Source organism: Schistosoma mansoni (assembly GCF_000237925.1).
Source record: "Schistosoma mansoni, WGS project CABG00000000 data, supercontig 0111, strain Puerto Rico, whole genome shotgun sequence".
Lineage (NCBI taxonomy): Eukaryota > Metazoa > Platyhelminthes > Trematoda > Strigeidida > Schistosomatidae > Schistosoma > Schistosoma mansoni.
The window spans coordinates 565,944-585,284 of NW_017386032.1; the positions used below are offsets into that span (position 1 = coordinate 565,944).

Sequence of the window (19,341 nt, forward strand, 5' to 3'; positions counted from 1 at the left end):
ACTTTTTATAACAATTGAAATCAAACAAAATCACCTCTTGTCAACTTCTTCTGTGATACAATATATAAATGAATAAACAACGCTTTTATTTTCACAAATTTATATATTTTTTGTGTTATATTTTCTGTTTACTCAATATTCATATACATATATAATCTTGTTTATCATGACGTTTTCACTTTTTTAAAAAAAAGAAAAGAATAAGGGTACATACGTCTTTTTCTCTCTTCGAATTCACCGTCACCCCCATCATTAAAAACAAAAAATAACCCAAGTAGTAATCGAGTTTAAGATTTTGAAATACATTATAAACAATAATATCATATCAAAGGAGTTTTCTTTTAGGTTAACTGACCCACCAACAAGTTACACCCAGTCCATCAGCTACAACTGAACCCTAAGATCAGGAATAAAAAATGGATGGAAAAAGAAAGTAGTAACAGTCTTCTCTTTACATAAAAGATTAAAGTAGACTACTTAGTGGTTAAAAAGAAATTCGGACAAATTGTAATCATAGTAAGAAGAATAAAAGTAATAATCAAGTAACTCAGTAGCCGATTACAAATTTGTATAATGAGTTTTAACTCCTATTTATAGTGTGGAATTCGTTAAAATAACATGCCTAGCCGAACACCAAAGTAGATGAAGTAGTGTTTGAACCTGCGAAATTCAAGTGCTATAACCATTAAACTATCGCTTATAATTCCCAAAATAACGGTTAATTATTGTAATAACGTATATTTACTTTGAATGGATTTATCAACAGCTCCGACATTAACTAACTTTTTGATTGAACCAAGATCAGTAATATTTATCACCAAACCTCATCGTTTTCTTACTCCATATTATAATTGTGTTTTACAAATTAAATTACGTTTGAATTTGAAACCGAATAAATCGAAATGGTATAAACAAGTTTAATCAAGTCTTCATCGAGCTATTTATGAAGCCTAGGATGAATTTTATAATCATTAGTGTCGAAAACAGAAAAACAGAACGACCGAATTACAATTATTGTTTTAATGGTTTCTGCTTAGAGCATACGGCTATAAAACATCTATTGATAAACAAACAAACCGATTTATCTAAGACGACTAAACAGGATTAAACGAACCCCTAACAAAAAACAATATTCACTATTTAAAGTACACTTATGAAAATATCTTCATATGGAATTCCAGTTTTATTTTCAAGTGTCTAAACCTTAAATACCAAAAAAATCTGAGGCTTGTCATGACTAATATGATGCTAATTCCACGAATCAAAATATTACCACACACCATACGAAAAAGATGCTTAAAGTAATAAAAATCAGAGTTTTTATATGATCGTAGGTGAATCAACATCAATAAATTTATGAAAATAAAAGTGATATTCATTCAAAAGATAAAAACAACTACCATGCAGTATAACTTGGCCCTACAATTCCATGATAAAATAGTTTTTCATGAACCACCAAATACCACTGTATGTCTATTTTGACAATTAAATACATCTTGAAGCCAGTCACTAGTGAGCATATGCTGATTAATATCAGAAGAGGTTTTTGTAGATATTAAAGTAATTTTATTAGTTGAGATCAGTAGAGTGCAACCAGGTGTGTTGTGAGATAGTAACTCACTGAAGACATTGGTGAATGTGTCTCTCGATTTCGTGGATCGGTTGAAGTTAGACATTAACACTGTTGGATGCCGGCCAGCTCAGTGGTCTAGAGATTGAGCGCTCGCGCGCGAAACTGATAGGTCTTGGGTTCGAATCTCGTGAGGCGGGATCGTGGATGTGCACTTCTGAGGAGTCCCGATAGGAGGAAACGGCTGTCCAGTGCTTCCAGGTTTTGCATGGTGGTCCAGCTTAAATCGACTCATGATCTCAACTATTAAAATTGCTATAATATCCGCAAAAACCCCTTCTGATATTAATTAAATACATGTGAAATCCAAGTTTCTGGGAGAAAACTATAGTTTTTGAAATTTTAAATAAAGGAACCTTATCATAATTACTTCGATTAAATCCCTAAACAGTTATTTTTTACCATGAAACTATCAACTTGCCACTTCAATAGTAAAATGATATTCTCCTATTCTAATAATATAGCGTTTTTTGTTTTTTATGGTTGGTAAATAAACTATAAACATTTATTAAAATTTAAAAATAAGAGAGGGAGAGTAGTTCCGTGAAGAGATCCGCTATCAGAGGTATTATTTCATGTTTACATGAATTTTCGCTAATATTTAGCTTTCTGATTTACTGTATCAAGTTAAGCAAGGCATTTCCACAATTCCGTTTAATTTTTCAGTTCCTATAACAATTCTGTTTTCTTAAATTTCTAATTTTATAAGAGAACATCTTTCTATGTATTTCTTCCTGCAATTCTTTCCCTACGTATATTATAGATTGGCGATATAAAAAAGTGGTTGTATAGCATAGATAATGCAACGGCTAAAAGGGGATCCCTCCGTTGAACTGCTATTTACAGCATCGATTTTTCTGATCCGCAAATCCTCCAAATCCATATTATATTCGAGTAATTGCCCTTTTTTCTATATATCATTGTCATATAAATGAATTACTTCTTAACAAGCTGATAAACTTTGTCCTTTCACTGTATTATTGGCTTTATACAACACTTTCCAAGTAGTTCCTTATCTATCAAAATATATATTACTGATATATAAATAAGTAGCAAAACAGAAAATAGCTAATATTATCAAGTATACACCAGGAAGAAGAAAAAATCCACAAAATCACGAAGAAAAACTATATCAAGGTTCTAACTATTTTGAAAAGATAATATGAACAGAAGAAGCAAACTAAAATACTCTGCACACCGTGATGAACTGAAATTTAATTAAACTTTAATATTAAATCAACTCAAAATGTAACGTAGTTTATAAAATCACAATGTTGGTTTCTTTCCAATGAAATGTTAGTTATGAAACATTCTCAGGATACTTATATAGATTAGCAGAAATTATAGTATAAAGCCTTATATGATTTGTTCGTATCAATTCACATGCACAATAAAGGCTTTTGTGGCATAATTCACGATAAAGATATACCAGAGGGGATGAAACAAAGAAATCATATAATCGATTTTCTTCAAACCATGAAAGCAATAAAGTCAGAGACTTGAGTGTTTCTTCCCAGCCGATGGATTCAATATGGGTTTAAATAAGAACAGCTAAGATTATGTTTACAGCGGCAAGCATAATGACTGATAACCCCAAAAATTAAGAAACTAAGTACAATTTCACAACCAGAAAACAAATATTGGAGATTAGGGGATTTGTTGAACTAAGAAAACACTTATGACATCTATTTAGGACTTTGTGAGATTTCCTTGTAAGCTAACTCGGCACATGAAAACAAGTAAGTGAGTGGTTTTCAGTAAAAATAATAATCGTACTGTTAGATCCCGAAGAGAATTATGAATGGTAACTTTTGAGAATTATTTATGGACCAATACTATGTGTATATTTTTATTGTATAGTTGTTAACTAACTAAACTATTCATATTCGTATCCCACTTATTGTAAGCTTTATTTTCACCCATAGACTATAACTATATGATTTGTCATTCTCGAGTTATCCTCAGTCTATTAATTACTGTTCGCCTTATTCACAGCCACATTTGGCTAAATCTTGTACAAATGTTACTTTTTATTTTATTGGTACGATGTGATCAGTCTGTTTGGTATACAAACTCAGTATGTTTGAAATATAAGGATTCATACCGCAGAGTCTGTTATTGGTGTTTTGGACTTAACTGGCTGGATTAGGCAGACGGCAGGACTGATACGTGCTCTAGACTGCTCGTACGGGTTTTATGTGTCACTGGTCCAATCGATAATTCACTGCTCTGTAATAGGCAAGTACTGCGGTAATTTCATGAGCATTTAGCAAGACATCGTCTTTCTGTAAACTAAACAATTCACTGTTTGCACGTTCTTTTTCGGGGATAATAGGATTTGAACCAACTATAACTTGCAGAAGCATATATCAGATGACTAACTCACATCCTAACGCTTCATCAAAATTTTATTAATTCGAAAGAATTATAAGAATATCTCCTGAAGAATTCTCAGTCATCGTGAGAAAATATGTTTGTTTTTACTCTCAGGATGACTAAAACAAAAAAAAAATCCGATTTCTAGTGGTGTATTTCTTTAAACCACTTAAGAGAATTGATTCCATTCCATACAATGAAAATGAAAGACCACTGATATGTAGTCAAAAGTCGTTATATTATGCATTGACAAATGGAATAATCCATAATTGTTATTTTTAAACTACTGAGGTTGAAATCAAGATGTATCGATGGTGAAAAGTCTTTAAACAATGCCAGTAATATTTTGTTACACCAAATTAATCAGTAACTAATTTTTTGACGATTTCAGTTCAATTTTAGGTGGAGTTTTGATCTCTGAGCTAGATGGATTGATCGTGGAGCTTCCATTGTCTATGCCCCCGAATGCCATGATATGGCCGAGGGTGGGAAGGGTCAGCTCTCTCTCGAAATGCTCTCACATGGCCACGCGTGTACAGCCACTGCCAGGAAAGTTCTACTCACTGCCTTCTCGTGGCTGAGGTGTTGTTTACAAAATTGAGAAGACGAAAAGTGAACGTTCGGCGCTTTAACTGGGTTAGTGGACACGTAGGGTCCACCTAGGGGAGTTAGAAGACCCTGATACTAAACCAATGGTGCACATGGGCTCCAGGATCCTCAAGGAACAAATGGCGTATGAATCGATTATCGGTCACCAGCTACCATGGGACTGTATCTCCTAACGTTTCTCCACTGCCTTGTGGATCAGACTTTTAGGTCAAAGGCTTCGGGTGTATCCCCTAAGAAAACCACCTGCTTCTTCGGTCTGAGCAGCCGGGCAGTATCACAGCCCACACACAAATCAAGTGACTTGTGTGACATATATGTATTTGGTGCCTCTTTGTACCAATATTTATGTGTTCAAATAAATAGACAAATAAAAATAGTTTGTGCTGATGATGTTAATCAGAAGAACAATGAAAGTCCCACGACCAAACCATCCAGCTCAGAGAACAACACCCCACCTAAACCATACTCCTGGGCTACAAATCTTCTCAACCATCTCGTTATTTCAGTCTAATCTCATTCAAGAAAGTTAAACAAGGAAATAATAACCTTAAAGATCTAAATAAACGTGATACTAAAATAATGTAACGGAGAAAGTAAGCAGAATATGTTAACTGGAAGAAGTATTTTCAATTTCCAAGACAGAAATAAATCTGTTAAACTATAAATTACTATGCATTACCCTCTCGTCGCGGGAGTGTTGTTTACGAAATTGGAAGGGCGAAAAGCAAAAGTCCAGTGCTTAAACAGGGCTACTGCCTAAGGAAGTTCTATCTAAGGGAAGTAGAAAACCCTGATTGCGAACAAACTGTTCACATGAGCTCCAGGATCCTCAGGGAACAAATGACATATGAATCCATTTCTGGTCACTGGCTACAGTGAAATTGCAGTTCCTAAAGTTGCCCCACTGTCCCATGGACTAGACCTCTAGGTCAAAGGTTCCAACAAGCTGCAACTCAGAGGCAATCAAGGATGAGTTCTACCATCAGTAAAGTGTTTTTCTACAAAAAGTAAGTTCGACAGATATTGTAGTTATAGCCGTAAAATTGACAGCTCAGGTCGGGTGTCTAGGAATAGAAGAGAATCGTTGGAATGGCTGATGGGAACTTGTTGGTCACAGGTCAGATAACGGTGACCGTCTACTGCAACTGTGAGCAGATCACAACCTGTTTCTGGCTAGCACTAATTGCAGGCACAGTCATCGCCGACGTGCCACCTGGCGTCCCCTGGCTATGTCTCAAAGCTGGGTTCAGATTGATCACATCGCGATCAGCTACCGCTGGCATGGTTGTGTACAAGACCGTCGCGCCTTTTGGAGTACCTATTTGGACTCTGATCATGCCACTGTTTGCGCTAATCTTATCTTACGTTTCAGTGGACAACAAATTCATCGTCCTAAACGGATCGATGTCAGAAAATTGGTTGCCGTTTCTGTTGCAACCAAATATTAAACCAAGATAGGTTCAAGGTTAGCTACCATCTCACCTAAAAGTATAGATGAGCATTGGCTGCAACTGCATGACGCCATGAAAATGGAGAGTAAAGTTGCTTACCTCTGGCCCTGTGTACAGATGGGGTCGACCTTCAGGTTAAGGAACTGACTTAGTTGTATGGCAATTAAAGAGTTTTACAATATTGTGGAATGAGTCTATAGTTGTCCTGATCTTTAAAAAGCGTTCACGTCACCTACGTAACAACTATCGAGTAATAAGTCTACTTCAACTTGCATCCAAACCACTAAACTCCGTGATACTTTGTAGATTATTCAAAACCCGTGAAACATTGACTTGCGAGGAGCAAGCTGATTTTTGTCCTAGTCGAGAATGTACCGATTCTATTACCCTCGCCCAAATGTGAGAACGCCGTCATACTTGTCACAGACAAACAAACGTAGTATTTCTTGATATCAGGGTCGCCTTCAATTCGTTGGACAGGACTGTTCTGTGGGATTGTCTATGGAAGAAAGGTGTGTCTGAGAAGTTCAGTAACATCTTCAAAGCACTATATACAAACATCTCAGGCAGAGTGAGAGCATAGACCATTTCTCCCTATTGTTGCGTTCAAGTAGTTAGGTCAATCAAAGTTGTCCGATCTCAAAATTCCTCTTCAAACTTTACTATCGATGACGTTCTGAAAAAAGTTCTGATGGATTTAGATAGTAATGGTGTGGATTTGTTGTCAGGAGAAAGACTTCTCTACCTTGAGTATGCTGATGATATTGTCTTACTGTGCAACGATACACAAGCCATGCGATCCGCAATCAATCAGTTGACAATTAGTGTCCGTAGGTATGGTATGTGTTTTGCACCTTCCAAGTGCAAAGTATTTTTAAAAGACTGGTAAACCCCAGAGCCTGCACTCACTCTTGGTAGCTAGCAGATAAAAGTTTTCGGGAAGTCCGTGTAACTGGGTAGCTGTGTAAGTGATAGTGGTAGCGTGAGTGATAAGATTAACTCACATATAGTGAGGACCAGGACGACTTATGTCAGTCGGAACCATCTTTGGCACCGTCGTCATGTTATTCTGACTGTAAAAGGTCGGATTTAAAACGCGTCGGTGAGAACAGTTCTTCTCTGTGCTTGTGAAACCTGATCTCTCGGAGTTGAGGATGTCAAGTAACCCTGTGTTTGATCATCTTTGTCTCCCACGGACTTCTGACATTCAGTGGCAACACTATGTTAATAATGTGGAGGTCTGAGAACAGTGACGTTAATTCAATTAATGTCAATATTTTGAAACGTGGACTTCAGTGACTTGGGGATGTCCTACGAATGTTGTCCCAGAGAATTCCACACCGTGTATTATTTGCCGATGCTGGGACTGATTGGAAAAAGTAGAGAAGTGGTCAGTGTACGAAACGACGACCTTGTGTGAAAGATAGCTGTGTAGGTCTCACATGTCCGCCCATCACTCCCAGCTTGGGGTCCTAGAGATAGTGCAACAGAATGGTCTGAGACATTGTTAGATATGGCTCAGGATAGACGCCGGTGGATATCCTACTATAACCTTTTTTACTTGCTTTATATAAGTGAGAGAAACTTCTTTAGCTGGAAGAATCCTTCCTGGTTGTATTTTTCTTAACTACTTTATCAGTTATTATTATCTTTTCACTCTCATATACTAATTTCTATCCATTTTTGTTCTTTTTTTGTTATACTCACTTTCCTTCCTCTATCTACAATATCACTTTTGTTGTTTGGTGCATATACACTTTGGTGCTCCTTTGTACCGATGTTTATGTGTTTAAATAAATAAAAGTGAATTACTACCCCAACTGAACTAAAAAAAATGCAGGTCTATAAAGATATGGAGATACAGGTCTTCAGTTTTGAAAATAAAATTACTTTGAGCCCTACGAAAATCTTACGCTACTACAGTGGAAAAAAAATTAAAAAAGGAGCATCATGGCAAGTACTCTCAACAGTAAAATCCAGATGATTTTGTTAAATTTACCAAAACGAATCTGTTATTTTAGAACATGGATTGTACGGAAAGAATGGACCAAAGGCTATTAAAAAAATAAATTGAAATATTTGTTGGATTGGAATCCTTTCATGTAACCATGATAATGTTAGAGAACAAAAATTCGAATGTAAACTGTAAAGTGTCAAGTCGAAAGAATGAAAATTAACTTCTTAAGTAACCAAACAAACCTCATTGTTCCAACGTTTCAGAACAAAACGTTTAGCTACTTACAACAATAATAACATAATTCTAAAAGTATCCACATTTACAGACAGTCAGCTACAACGTTGCTGCTACCTAGACATGGTGGTCAGGCTTGCCTATCGTGATGAACCAATCGGGCTATACTGACTGGGACAAGCGTTCCTCGAAGTCCTTCCTCATTTATTATTTACTTATTTGAACACATAAATATTGGTGCAAAGAGGCACTAAATACATATGTGCCACACAAGTCACTTGATTTGTGTGTGGGCTGTGATACTGCCCGGCTGCTCAGACCGAAGAAGCAGGTGGTTTTCTTAGGGGATACACCCGAAGCCTTTGACCTAAAAGTCTGATCCACAAGGCAGTGGAGAAACGTTAGGAGATACAGTCCCATGGTAGCTGGTGACCGATAATCGATTCATACGCCATTTGTTCCTTGAGGATCCTGGAGCCCATGTGCACTATTGGTTTAGTATCAGGGTCTTCCAACTCCCCTAGGTGGACCCTATTATTTATTATTATTATTTATTTAAACACATATATTGGTACAAAAGGGCACCAGATACATATGCGCCACACAAAATAATGAAAGTAGGAAGAGAAGGGATGAAAAGATAAGGCGGACTGAAATGTACAACCAGAAAACTCTTTCAGTTAAGAAAGTTAGAACCACTCTTTATGTAGAAAGTAAAAGAAGGTTGCAGCAGGATCGCTACTCGCTTCTATTCTGAGCCATATCTGATAACGTCTCTAGCCACTGTGTTGCACCATCTCTCGGACCCCAGCCAGGGAGTCGTGAAGGACCAACAGAAGCTAGCCCTTTGCAGCTTTCTTTCGTGCCACGACACTATGTCATACACTGACCTCCTCTCCGCTTTTTCCAACCAGTCCCAGAGTCGGCAAATAATGCACGACGTGGAAGTCTCTGGGACGACATTCGTAAAACATGTCCAAGCCACCGAAGTCGGTGTTTCAAGATGGTGACACCAATTGAATTATCGTCTCTGCGCCCGAACACACGATGCCGAACCTCTGCATTACTGACATGGTGTTGCCACTGTATGTCAGCAATCCTTCGGAGACAACGATGATCGAACACAGAGAGACGTCTAACATCCTCAACTCGGAGAGGCCAGGTTTCACAAGCATAGAGCAAAACTGCTCTCACCGACGCGTTGTAGATCCGACCTTTTACAGCCAGACTAACATCACGAAGGCGCCAAAGATGGCCCAGATTGGCATAAGCCGCTCTGGCTTTCATTATACGTGCATCAATCTCATCACTCACGCCACCACCAGCACTTATATAGCTACCTAGATACACGAACTTCTCAACTACTTCAATCTGCTCACCATCCAGGGTGAGTACAGGATGAGAATCCTGCCAGTCTTGTAGGAGTACTTTGCACTTGGAGGGTGCAAAGCACATGCCGTACCTGCGGACACTGATTGCCAACTGATTAAGTGCGGATTGCATACCTTGGGCATTATCGCACAGTAAGACAATATAATCCGCATACTCAAGGTCGAGAAGTATTTCTCCAGGCAGCAGATCCACACCGCCATTACTTACATCCATTAGAGCTGTTTCCAGGATGTCATCGATGGCAAAGTTGAAGAGGAATGGTGAGATCGGGCAACCCTGCCTAACCCCACTGCTCGAATGGAACAAGGGAGAAAGGTGGTTGTATGCCCTCACTCTGCCTGAGGTGTTCGTATATAGGGCCTTTAAGATGTTAATGAACTTCTCAAGCACACCCTTCTTCAATAGACAATCCCAGAGAACAGTCCTGTCCAACGAATCGAAGGTAGCCCTGATATCAAGAAACACTACGATTGTTGGCCTGCGATAAGTATGACGGTGTTCTAACATTTGGCGGAGGGTGAAGATGTGATCAATGCATCCTCGACCAGAACGAAAACCAGCCTGCTCTTCGCGAGTCAATCGTTCTCGGGTTTTAAACAACCTACGAAGAATGACAGAAGCCAATAGTTTGGACGCAATCGGAGGTAGACTTATCCACCGATAGTTGTTACAGGAACAACGTGAACCTTTTTTAAAGATAGGGACGACTATTGACTCATTCCATGATGTTGGAACACTTTCTTGCTCCCAAACCTTTGCAAACAACACCGTCAGTTCCTTAGCCAGAAAGTCACCACCATCTTTAAAAAGAGCCGGAGGTAAGTCATCTGGGCCAGGTGATTTGTAGCGCTTCAAGAGTTGGAGTTCCTTGCGGACTTCCGCCTCGTTTGGTGGATCAGTCGTCACCGGCCATGGGGGGCAGGACAAACTGGTTGATGTTGCCGGAGCAGCAGGCCAGTTGAACTGCCCTTCGAAAAATTCCGCCCATCGTCCAAGACGTCGAGAGATGTTAGTGATTGGCATCCCGTCATCCTCGTAGATTGTTTCACTCACACCAGACCTCTTGCTGCCAGTGGCTCGGATGAGTTGGAAGAGCTTCCGGCAGTTACCAGATGCAGCTGCTGCTTCCATCTCATTAGCACGTTCCGACCACCAGGCCTCTCGGTCCTTACGCAAGCTTTGCCCGATTTCATTACGTAACAGCCTTCGTTTGTGGTCAAACTCACGGTCACCCGGAGTAGACCGACGGGCTTCCATCAGTTGTAAGGAGCCAGAAGAAACCCAGTGCTTGTAAGCGGGACGTTTCGCGAAGCCGCAAGCGGCTTTACTTGCCATTTTCATGGCGTCGTGAAGATGCAACCAATGCTCATCTATACTTTTCGATGGGATGGTAGCTAGCCTAGAGGCTAGCTCCGCTCGATACTTACTTGCAACAGAAGTTGCAGCCAGTTTACTAACATCGATCCGTTGGTGGTGGTCAATCCTTCGGCCACTGAAAAGTAAGGTGAGATTGGCGCAGACCAGGGCATGATCAGACTCCAGATAGGTACTCCAAAAGGAGCGGCAGTCTTGTACACAACCATGCCAGCGGTAGCTGATCGCGATGTGATCAATCTGAGTCCAAGTTTGAGATGCAGAGGGAGGACGCCAGGTGGCACACCGGCGATGACTGTGCCGGAAGTTAGTGCTAGCCAGAAACAGGTTGTGGTCTGTGCACAGTTGCAGCAAACGGTCCCCGTTATCTGTCCTGCAACCAACAAGTCCCCATCGGCCACCTAAACGACTCTCTTCTGTGCCTAGACGCCCGACCTGAGCATTCAAGTCTCCGGCTAATACTACAATATCTGTCGAACGCGCTTTCTGGAGAAGAACAGTTAACTGGTGGTAAAACTCATCCTTGATTGCATCCGGGCTGCAATCTGTCGGAGCATAGGCGGAGATGACGAAAAGACACCGTTTCTCACGCCGGTTTCTTCTCACTTTGATGGAACTTTCTAATCTAACAGCACATAACCGACTGTTAATGGGGATCCAATCGATTAGTGCTGTCTCAGCTCTAGCGCTTAGTGCAACACCAACGCCTGCAAGACCGGACGAAGATGCCACAGAGTCCCCGGATAAGCGCATGTGAAACAAGCTTTTCGAAGCGACAGATGGAGAGCGAATTTGTAGTACTTCACTAGAGTCTTGAATACGGGTCTCGGATAGACAGCAAACATCAACACTAAGACTTTCTAAAGACATAGCCAGCCCCATCTGTTGTCCGATCTGCATTAATGTGCGAACGTTGAAGGAAGCCAGCTTGAACGGCGTACGTGGTTTCAGAAAGACTGGTTCAGTATTCGTAATCGGTGGAAGCATTCACTTTCAACCAGACAGTGACTGGAGATCGTTTAGATAGGACAGAGTTTCCACCATGGGCGAGCTACTGCATAAGTTGGAAAGGAAGGATACATAATTTGGGAATAAAGGGAGTGAAAAAGCGACGTAGTAAATAATAATAATAACAATAATAATAATGTAAATTGTCTTTCTTCTATTAGGAACGAGAGCAGTGTAGTTAGTGTAGTGCGTCATTTCATGTCATTTGTGTGTGGGCTGTGATACTGCCCGGGTGCCCAAACCGAAGCAGGTGGTTTTCTTAGGGGATACACCCGAAGCCTTTGACCTAAAAGTCTGATCTACAAGGCAGTGGAGCATCGTGAGGAGATGCAGTCCCATGGTAGCCGGTGACCAACAACAGGTTCATTCGCCATTCGTTCCATCAGGATACTGGAGCCCATGTGCACCATTGGTTTGGAATCAGGGTTTTCCAACTCCCCTAGGTGGACCCTACGTGTCCACTAACCCAGTTAAAGCGCCGAACGTTCACTTTTCGTCTTCTCAATTTTGTAAACAACACCTCAGCCACGAGAAGGCAGTGAGTAGAACTTTCCTGGCAGTGGCTGTACACGCGTGGCCATGTGAGAGCATTTCGAGAGAGAGCTGACCCTTCCCACCCTCGGCCATACGATGGCATTTAGGGTCCTACCACGTCAGGCAGATCGGTTGAAGGATGGTAAAATAAATATCATCAAATCCGAGGTCCGAGGGCGATGTCGTACTGCTGTCTGTACGGTGTGACGACAGTAAGGTGTTTCCCCCAGACAACCAGCATAGCAGAGATGCTACCTTCCCACAAATAATGGTGCGTTAGAAAAGATCGACCTCAAAAATTCACACCTTCCATCCCACAGATATCCATCTCCGGCGTTAAGATCTCAACAAGTATGGAGCTAACACAAAACTACCCACAAACAGGTCGTATGTGACCGGCCTCAAGCAGTTGTCCCTTGGGCACTTCGGTCATGCTCTCAGGTCAAGCTGTGAGCCATACGGGGAGAAATTCGAAAACTTCACTTCTACCTGAAGTTTTTGTTGATGATATTGTTCAGAACGATGAAAGCTCCACAACTAAACCATTCAGCTCAGAGAACAAAACTCTATCAAAGCCATCCACCTGAGCTACAAATCTCCACCATATCGAGTCCTCAAGTAGATGGTTATCTATTATAATCGAGTCATTAGTCTCAGGGTTAGTATGTTATACATGTGAACTGATGGTATTAGGTCTAGTACATAGGAATACCATAGCTTCGTGCTAGTGTATTTCAAAATAGAACACAACGGCTGAAAAATACTCCAAAGTTATCAAATTTTAACCATGTAACTTGGATGCACGATTGGAGCTACGCTAATACATACTCACTTTCACAGACACACAAATCGCGATAACAGAAATGACAACTGAGAAAATACCGGAGAAATAAACTCACGATTATTGTATAGGGAGCTTTAAGTTCAATTAAAGAGTCTAGATTACTATCACCGTACTCTAATGGGTCGTTAGAAGTTGAAATATTAGTTTTGTCACTATCTGGGTTCGGATCAGACCAAACTTCTTCAACTACACGAAATCTAAAACGGAAATCGGAAGTGAAGACAGTCTTTACACCTCGTTAATCTAAATTAAAATGAACTGAAATAGATGTTTTTAAATATACACACGGAAAAAGTAGGGTGAGTCCTGTACAATGGATCCAACGACATGTAGAATTTACTCGAAATCCTCGGAACTCAAATGGAATTACTATATATTTTGGTTGAAGTTCAGTTGGGATTAGATATGGTATCTCCCATTTTGCTTCAGAAACCAACTCCACCTATACACTTACAGGATCGCTAGGAATCACTGTTCAGTTCCCAAACAGCGTAAAAGTAAACAGCGCTAACTATCCACATTGGCTGTGTAAGGTCACGTTCATGAATGGACTTCTTTTGTCCAGGTTTCGGAAACGCTACAAATATTTGTCACCTCTTAGTTGGGCGCGATACAGAAGGATATTTCCGCCTAGGGAACGAGATAAAACGGGATTAGTATAGATACTTTTGTCTGCCAAAGCCGCAGAAACAAATAACTGAGGCCAGTCACACAATAAATTTAAGTGGATAGTTTTCACCGTACTAATTCTATACTCTCCGAACCTTATCACTAGCACTCGAAAGCCGTGAAGCGACAAGGAAGATCCTTACTAGCTCTTTTGTCTGTGCAAGGGTACGATAGTAGGAAATCCAGATTATTTGTAGAATACAGTTTACTGCAGTCAAAACGCAGCATAACCAGCAGTACAACTCTATTTCTGGGCCTACTCCAACGAAAACGATCCACCTGGTATGTGAGGACCTCAATCAACAAGTGTACCAGTCATATACCTAAGCTGAGTTGTGACAAAATGCAAATGCAACCATCATGTTTAGCTGAAAGCTACAATCAGATGAGAACTGTTCAAGAATTCATATTTGTTCTTATCATAACATCCTGGAAAACAACTTCATGTTTAAATTTATTCAGTATTGTTTGTTTGAATCTTCCCATCGATTTGTTAGGACTGCAACTGGTCAGTCTCTAATTGGCATATGTGCATACTGTGCGTATTGCCTCGATATAGCCTTAATTCACAAGCATGGTTTATATTCTCCACTTCAAATCACATCATATAGGGGGCTGATGACACTGCATAGATCCATCAGCCCAAGTGGATCAAAGTTTGAATCTGTTACGTATGACCTAATTTCCTATATTTCCATACACAGGCGAACCAAGAACTAGAGCCGAAGGGCTGTTCACTACCCTATGGTCAAAAATGGATTCATAATTGGCATTAGCTTGTAGTGAAAGTGACCCTCAAATTACAAGTACTTTGTATAAGTGAAACATTCTTCGTGGTTTACTTGTGGCATTCTCAGAAATAAATATATGCTACCAAAATCGAAGATCACGAAACAACAGTCCAATAAGTTTGTGATATACCTAAAAATCAGATGATTTGATCTGAGATTGATGGCTTTTACAGGTTATTTTTATATTTGCATCTTATTAAACTAACATTCACATAATCAGTGAACTATAATTATTTCACTTCAACAAAATAACAAACTGTGACAAACTTGAACGCTCACCGAATAGTATCATGTTTGTCAATGCGCAATTCAGCTGTTTCACCTTCGTACGCATACTCCCATATCCATGCATTTTGTTCATAATCGCTAAAAAGAAGAGTGAATAACAAATTGACAGAATTTACTATCTTGAAGGTGAGCGTAGTTTTTCTGCAGGTATAAACACATCATCAAAAAAATTCAGTGACACACGTAAGCCAGCTTTGGAGAGAGATTTTACAATTCCAATAAGAATTTCATCAATAAATGGACGAAAGCAAACAATTCGAAAGCTCACTAATTAGCCAGCACTAATAAAGAAGGAAATTTTACTACCTGTAGTATAATAGGCACCATCGACATCTGATATAAAGCTTTCTTCAACTTTTAAAATGTCCCATAAAGAAATGCACAGACCAACTTTGTAAATAACCTGCAAGTAGAGATATTTGAAGATTAACTTTTAACCTTGAGGAAGATTAGCTATAAAATGACAAACGATTGGTAAGAAACAACTAAAATAACAAACATAAAGCAGTTGTACATTTTTCGAATACCTAAATAAATGACACTAACTAGACTGTCAATCTCAAAGCATGATGATATTCATCCTAGGATTATAAAAGCTCTATCAGATGTAACTGCTGAAACTTCAGCGAGACTGTTGGATATGTCCCTGCGGCAGTCCAGATTGCCCAGAGACTGGAAAAACGCGATAATTAGTCCAGTGTATAAGGCTGGGAGTAGAAATTCAGTTAGTAACTATCGTCCCATTAGCTTAACTAGTACAGTTGTAGAACTGATGGAAAAAAATTTTTCGGATGGCTGTTATAAACTATGTGGAAGGACACAATCTTTTATCCAAGAAAAAACATGGTTTTCGGAAAGGCCTCTGATGTTTGATAAATCTTCTCATTGCAAGAAAAGATTAGGCTAAGGCAAAAGATGGGAATATTCCTGTAAATGTGATTTTCATAGATCTAAGTAAACCCTTTGATAATGTCTCCCATTCTGGTTTTAAATTAAAACTGCAAACTTTTGGAATTCCTTATACGGTCATAGACTGGATAAGTGACTTTCTACATGACAGGAGACAAAGGGTAAGAGTAAATGGAACCTGTAAAAAGTAGGGTTTCCCAAGGCACAACCCTCAGTCCTCTTCTCCTTTCACTTCATGTAAATGAATTACCTACTGTAGCTAAGCCATCTGTTCTACCCTTCGCCGATGACATAAAGGTTTGGAGACCCATATACAGCATGTCAGAATAGTATTACAGGATGATCTCAACTCACTGGTGGCATGGATGAACGGGTGGTCACTAGAAATGAATCCTAACAAGAGTGTGGTGATGCGATTTAATAACTATGGTGATTCGTATTACTACACAATATGTGTATTATTGTTACCCAAAGTAAGAAACTATAAAGATTTAGGAGTCATACTAAGCAATAATCTCAAAACTACCAGTCACTGTAAGGCTGTTGCTGCAAAAGCCTATAGGGTATTATGGTCCATTCGTAGATCTTTCTAGTATTTGGATGAGGAAATGTTTAGGTTGCTATACCCGACTTTCGTGCGACCACATTTGGAATATGGGATTCAAGCAGAGTCCTTGTTCCAAATATGAGGCGGATATGCTGGAACGAGTCCAACGCTGAGAGGCTAAAATAGTAAAAGATCTATTTGGCCTATCTTATGGAGGCAGACTGAGATACCTCAACTTCTTTCCGTTATCTTACCGTAGAATACGGGGTGATCTAATATGGGCTTATCGCATCCTGAACGATGACCTTGGTATTAATGTCTTATCTTTTCCTTCCGTTGAAGACTGGCCATTTGAGAGGACATCCGAAGAAAGTTTAAAAACCGCGATCAAATCGTCTACGTCTGGAATTTCGTTTCTCGCACCGAGTAGTGGATTACTAGAATTCACTACCAGAACTTTTTTTATTTATTTGAACACATAAATATTGGTACAAAGAGGCACCAGATACATCTGCGCCACACAAATCTTATTCGATTGGTGTGAGGGCTGTGATACTACCCGGCTGCTCAGACCGAAGAAGCAGGTGGTTTTCTTAGGGGATACACCCGAAGCCTTTGACCTAAAAGTCTGATCCACAAGGCAGTGGAGAAACGTTAGGAGATACAGTCCCATGGTAGCTGGTGACCGATAATCGATTCATACGCCACTTGTTCCTTGAGGATCCTGGAGCCCATGTGCACCATTGGTTTAGTATCAGGGTCTTCTAACTCCCCTAGGTGGACCCTACGTGTCCACTAACCCAGTTAAAGCGCCGAACGTTCACTTTTCGTCTTCTCAATTTTGTAAACAACACCTCAGCCACGAGAAGGCAGTGAGTAGAACTTTCCTGGCAGTGGCTGTACACGCGTGGCCATGTGAGAGCATTTCGAGAGGGAGAGCGGACTCTCCCAACTCTCGGCCGTACCAGGGCATTCGGGGGCTACCAGAACACGGAATATCAACACCTTCTGTTGATATATTCAGAGAGAGGTTGGACCTCCACAGTGTAATAAACCTCAAGGATTAACATAAGTCAATAGACCTCTTATCCTTATTACTGAAGACTGAATCCTAGAAATTAACTATCGTCAATTTCAATCAAACCATTAACTTGCGTGTTCACGTGAATCACAATTCGGTGATATAAAGTACATAAACCCACTAAGATCATGGTACATTCATTAAAGTTACTCGTGACGTGAGAGGTGTTGTTGTAACGTGATCATAATATACCTTGTAGCAATTAATCTTTAACTTATAAAACAAGCACATCGCCATGAGGTCAAGAAGTACCGATACTACGTACTCTAGAGTTTAAACTAGCATATCTAGGCAGCGAACAGGAGATCGAAAGATGAATACGCACACCAATGGGTGGTTGCTGTATTGGAATTTACTAAATTCAAACTAAAAAACCAATAGAGGTTAGTCAGTTGTGTTACGAGAATGGATAAAGGGAGCATAAGATCCGAGCGACTGTGATGTAAGCATTGGTGCGAAAGAGAAAGGATTTCGAACAGGACACCATAACGAAGAGAAATGAGCTCAGAAATATACTCAAACACAAAGCAATAACACTATTGCAGAACATTTACTTGGTACCGCCCTGTCTAGGTAAACATAGATTAGTGAAGTCAAACGGGTATATAATAGCTAAAATCCACGGCTCGGATTTAGGCATCTAAACTACCACTTTCATTTAGCTATAAATGTTAACACCAAAGTACTTATTTCTACAAAATAAGCAAAATATGTAGTCCTTACTTTGCTGCAGAAACGAGAATTAAGCTCCTGCTCCATTATTTCCTTCATATCTGAACAGATATAGTTAGGCTTAATAACAACAGTATCCATCAAAGAAACAAGGACAAACATCACACTGGCAAGTAACGTCAATTTTAAATTAGCCACCAACGAGTACGATAGAAATTCAACTGCTAGTACATGAAGTCTTCAAAAGACTCAGTTTCACTTGATAAGAACAAGCCCTGTGCTATTCTAGGTAGTTTTTAACTTTTATTTGAACCGAATGTTTTTTCGGACACTCATACGAATGAAGCTAAAACTTAAAATTGATCCAACAAATCCTAACAAATGACTCAAAGTACAGGTCAACAATCAGTTATTTTGTCTGTTCTGGACTTGAAAACAGTGTGCATCGTCTCAGGTCTAAAAATGTAAGAAAAATCAGCCACTCGTTTAGTTTTTGTTGATGTCCAAGTGTACTGCACGAGGCGAACTGATATCTCAACCATTTACTTTATGGGAGAGAATCACTAATGGAACAAAACCCCATCATTTTCATTGCCAAATGAAGAGGTTGTTAGATTTTGCAATAGTAAACCTTTCGTGACTGAACGTAGGATATATCTTTGCTTTATGATTCCTTAATACCATACAAATCTTTTCCAGTCCAACTTCAATTTCAACTTAGCTCGGAAGAATTGGGGAACTGTGCATCATTTGAGATTTGTTCCTGAGTAGTCGGAGGAGGCTCTTGTCTGCTAAGAAGCATGATTCTTGTCACAATCATTTGAGGAACTAGAGAACTAGACAAATTAGGTATTAGTAAAAAGGATCGATGTGTAATATCCAGAGTAATCCCCCTGAGTACTCACAGAACTACGGTGAACTTTGAGCTGTCTTTCGAAAGGTTCAATAAATCACGCCGACACTTTGGATTCTCGT

General features: G+C 39.7%; 1 protein-coding gene across 1 annotated transcript; it reads right to left on the bottom strand.

Moving 5' to 3' along the window:
* Positions 1–92: 92 nt before the first annotated feature.
* Smp_174370 (DNA-directed rna polymerase III 25 kD polypeptide, putative) lies at positions 93–18,525 on the bottom strand. Its single transcript, XM_018792801.1, has 6 exons — positions 18,418–18,525; positions 15,464–15,560; positions 15,274–15,424; positions 15,149–15,235; positions 13,465–13,606; positions 93–397 (listed from the first exon to the last, which is right to left on the bottom strand). Exons 1-6 carry the CDS (start codon positions 18,505–18,507, stop codon positions 347–349), a joined length of 618 nt encoding a protein of 205 aa, XP_018644418.1. The 5' UTR covers positions 18,508–18,525; the 3' UTR covers positions 93–346.
* Between the last annotated feature and the right edge of the window lie 816 nt (positions 18,526–19,341).

Bases quoted from the DNA above. Each gene is read 5' to 3' on its own strand.
- Smp_174370 (XM_018792801.1), bottom strand. From the start codon at position 18,507: ATGGATACTGTTGTTATTAAGCCTAACTATATCTGTTCAGATATGAAG. The intron at 15,425-15,463 runs GTAGTAAAATTT...CTGGCTAATTAG, and splicing joins TGGTGCCTATTATACTACAG to TGAGCTTTCGAATTGTTTGC. The intron at 398-13,464 runs GTGAGTTTATTT...TCCTGATCTTAG, and splicing joins AAGCTCCCTATACAATAATC to GGTTCAGTTGTAGCTGATGG.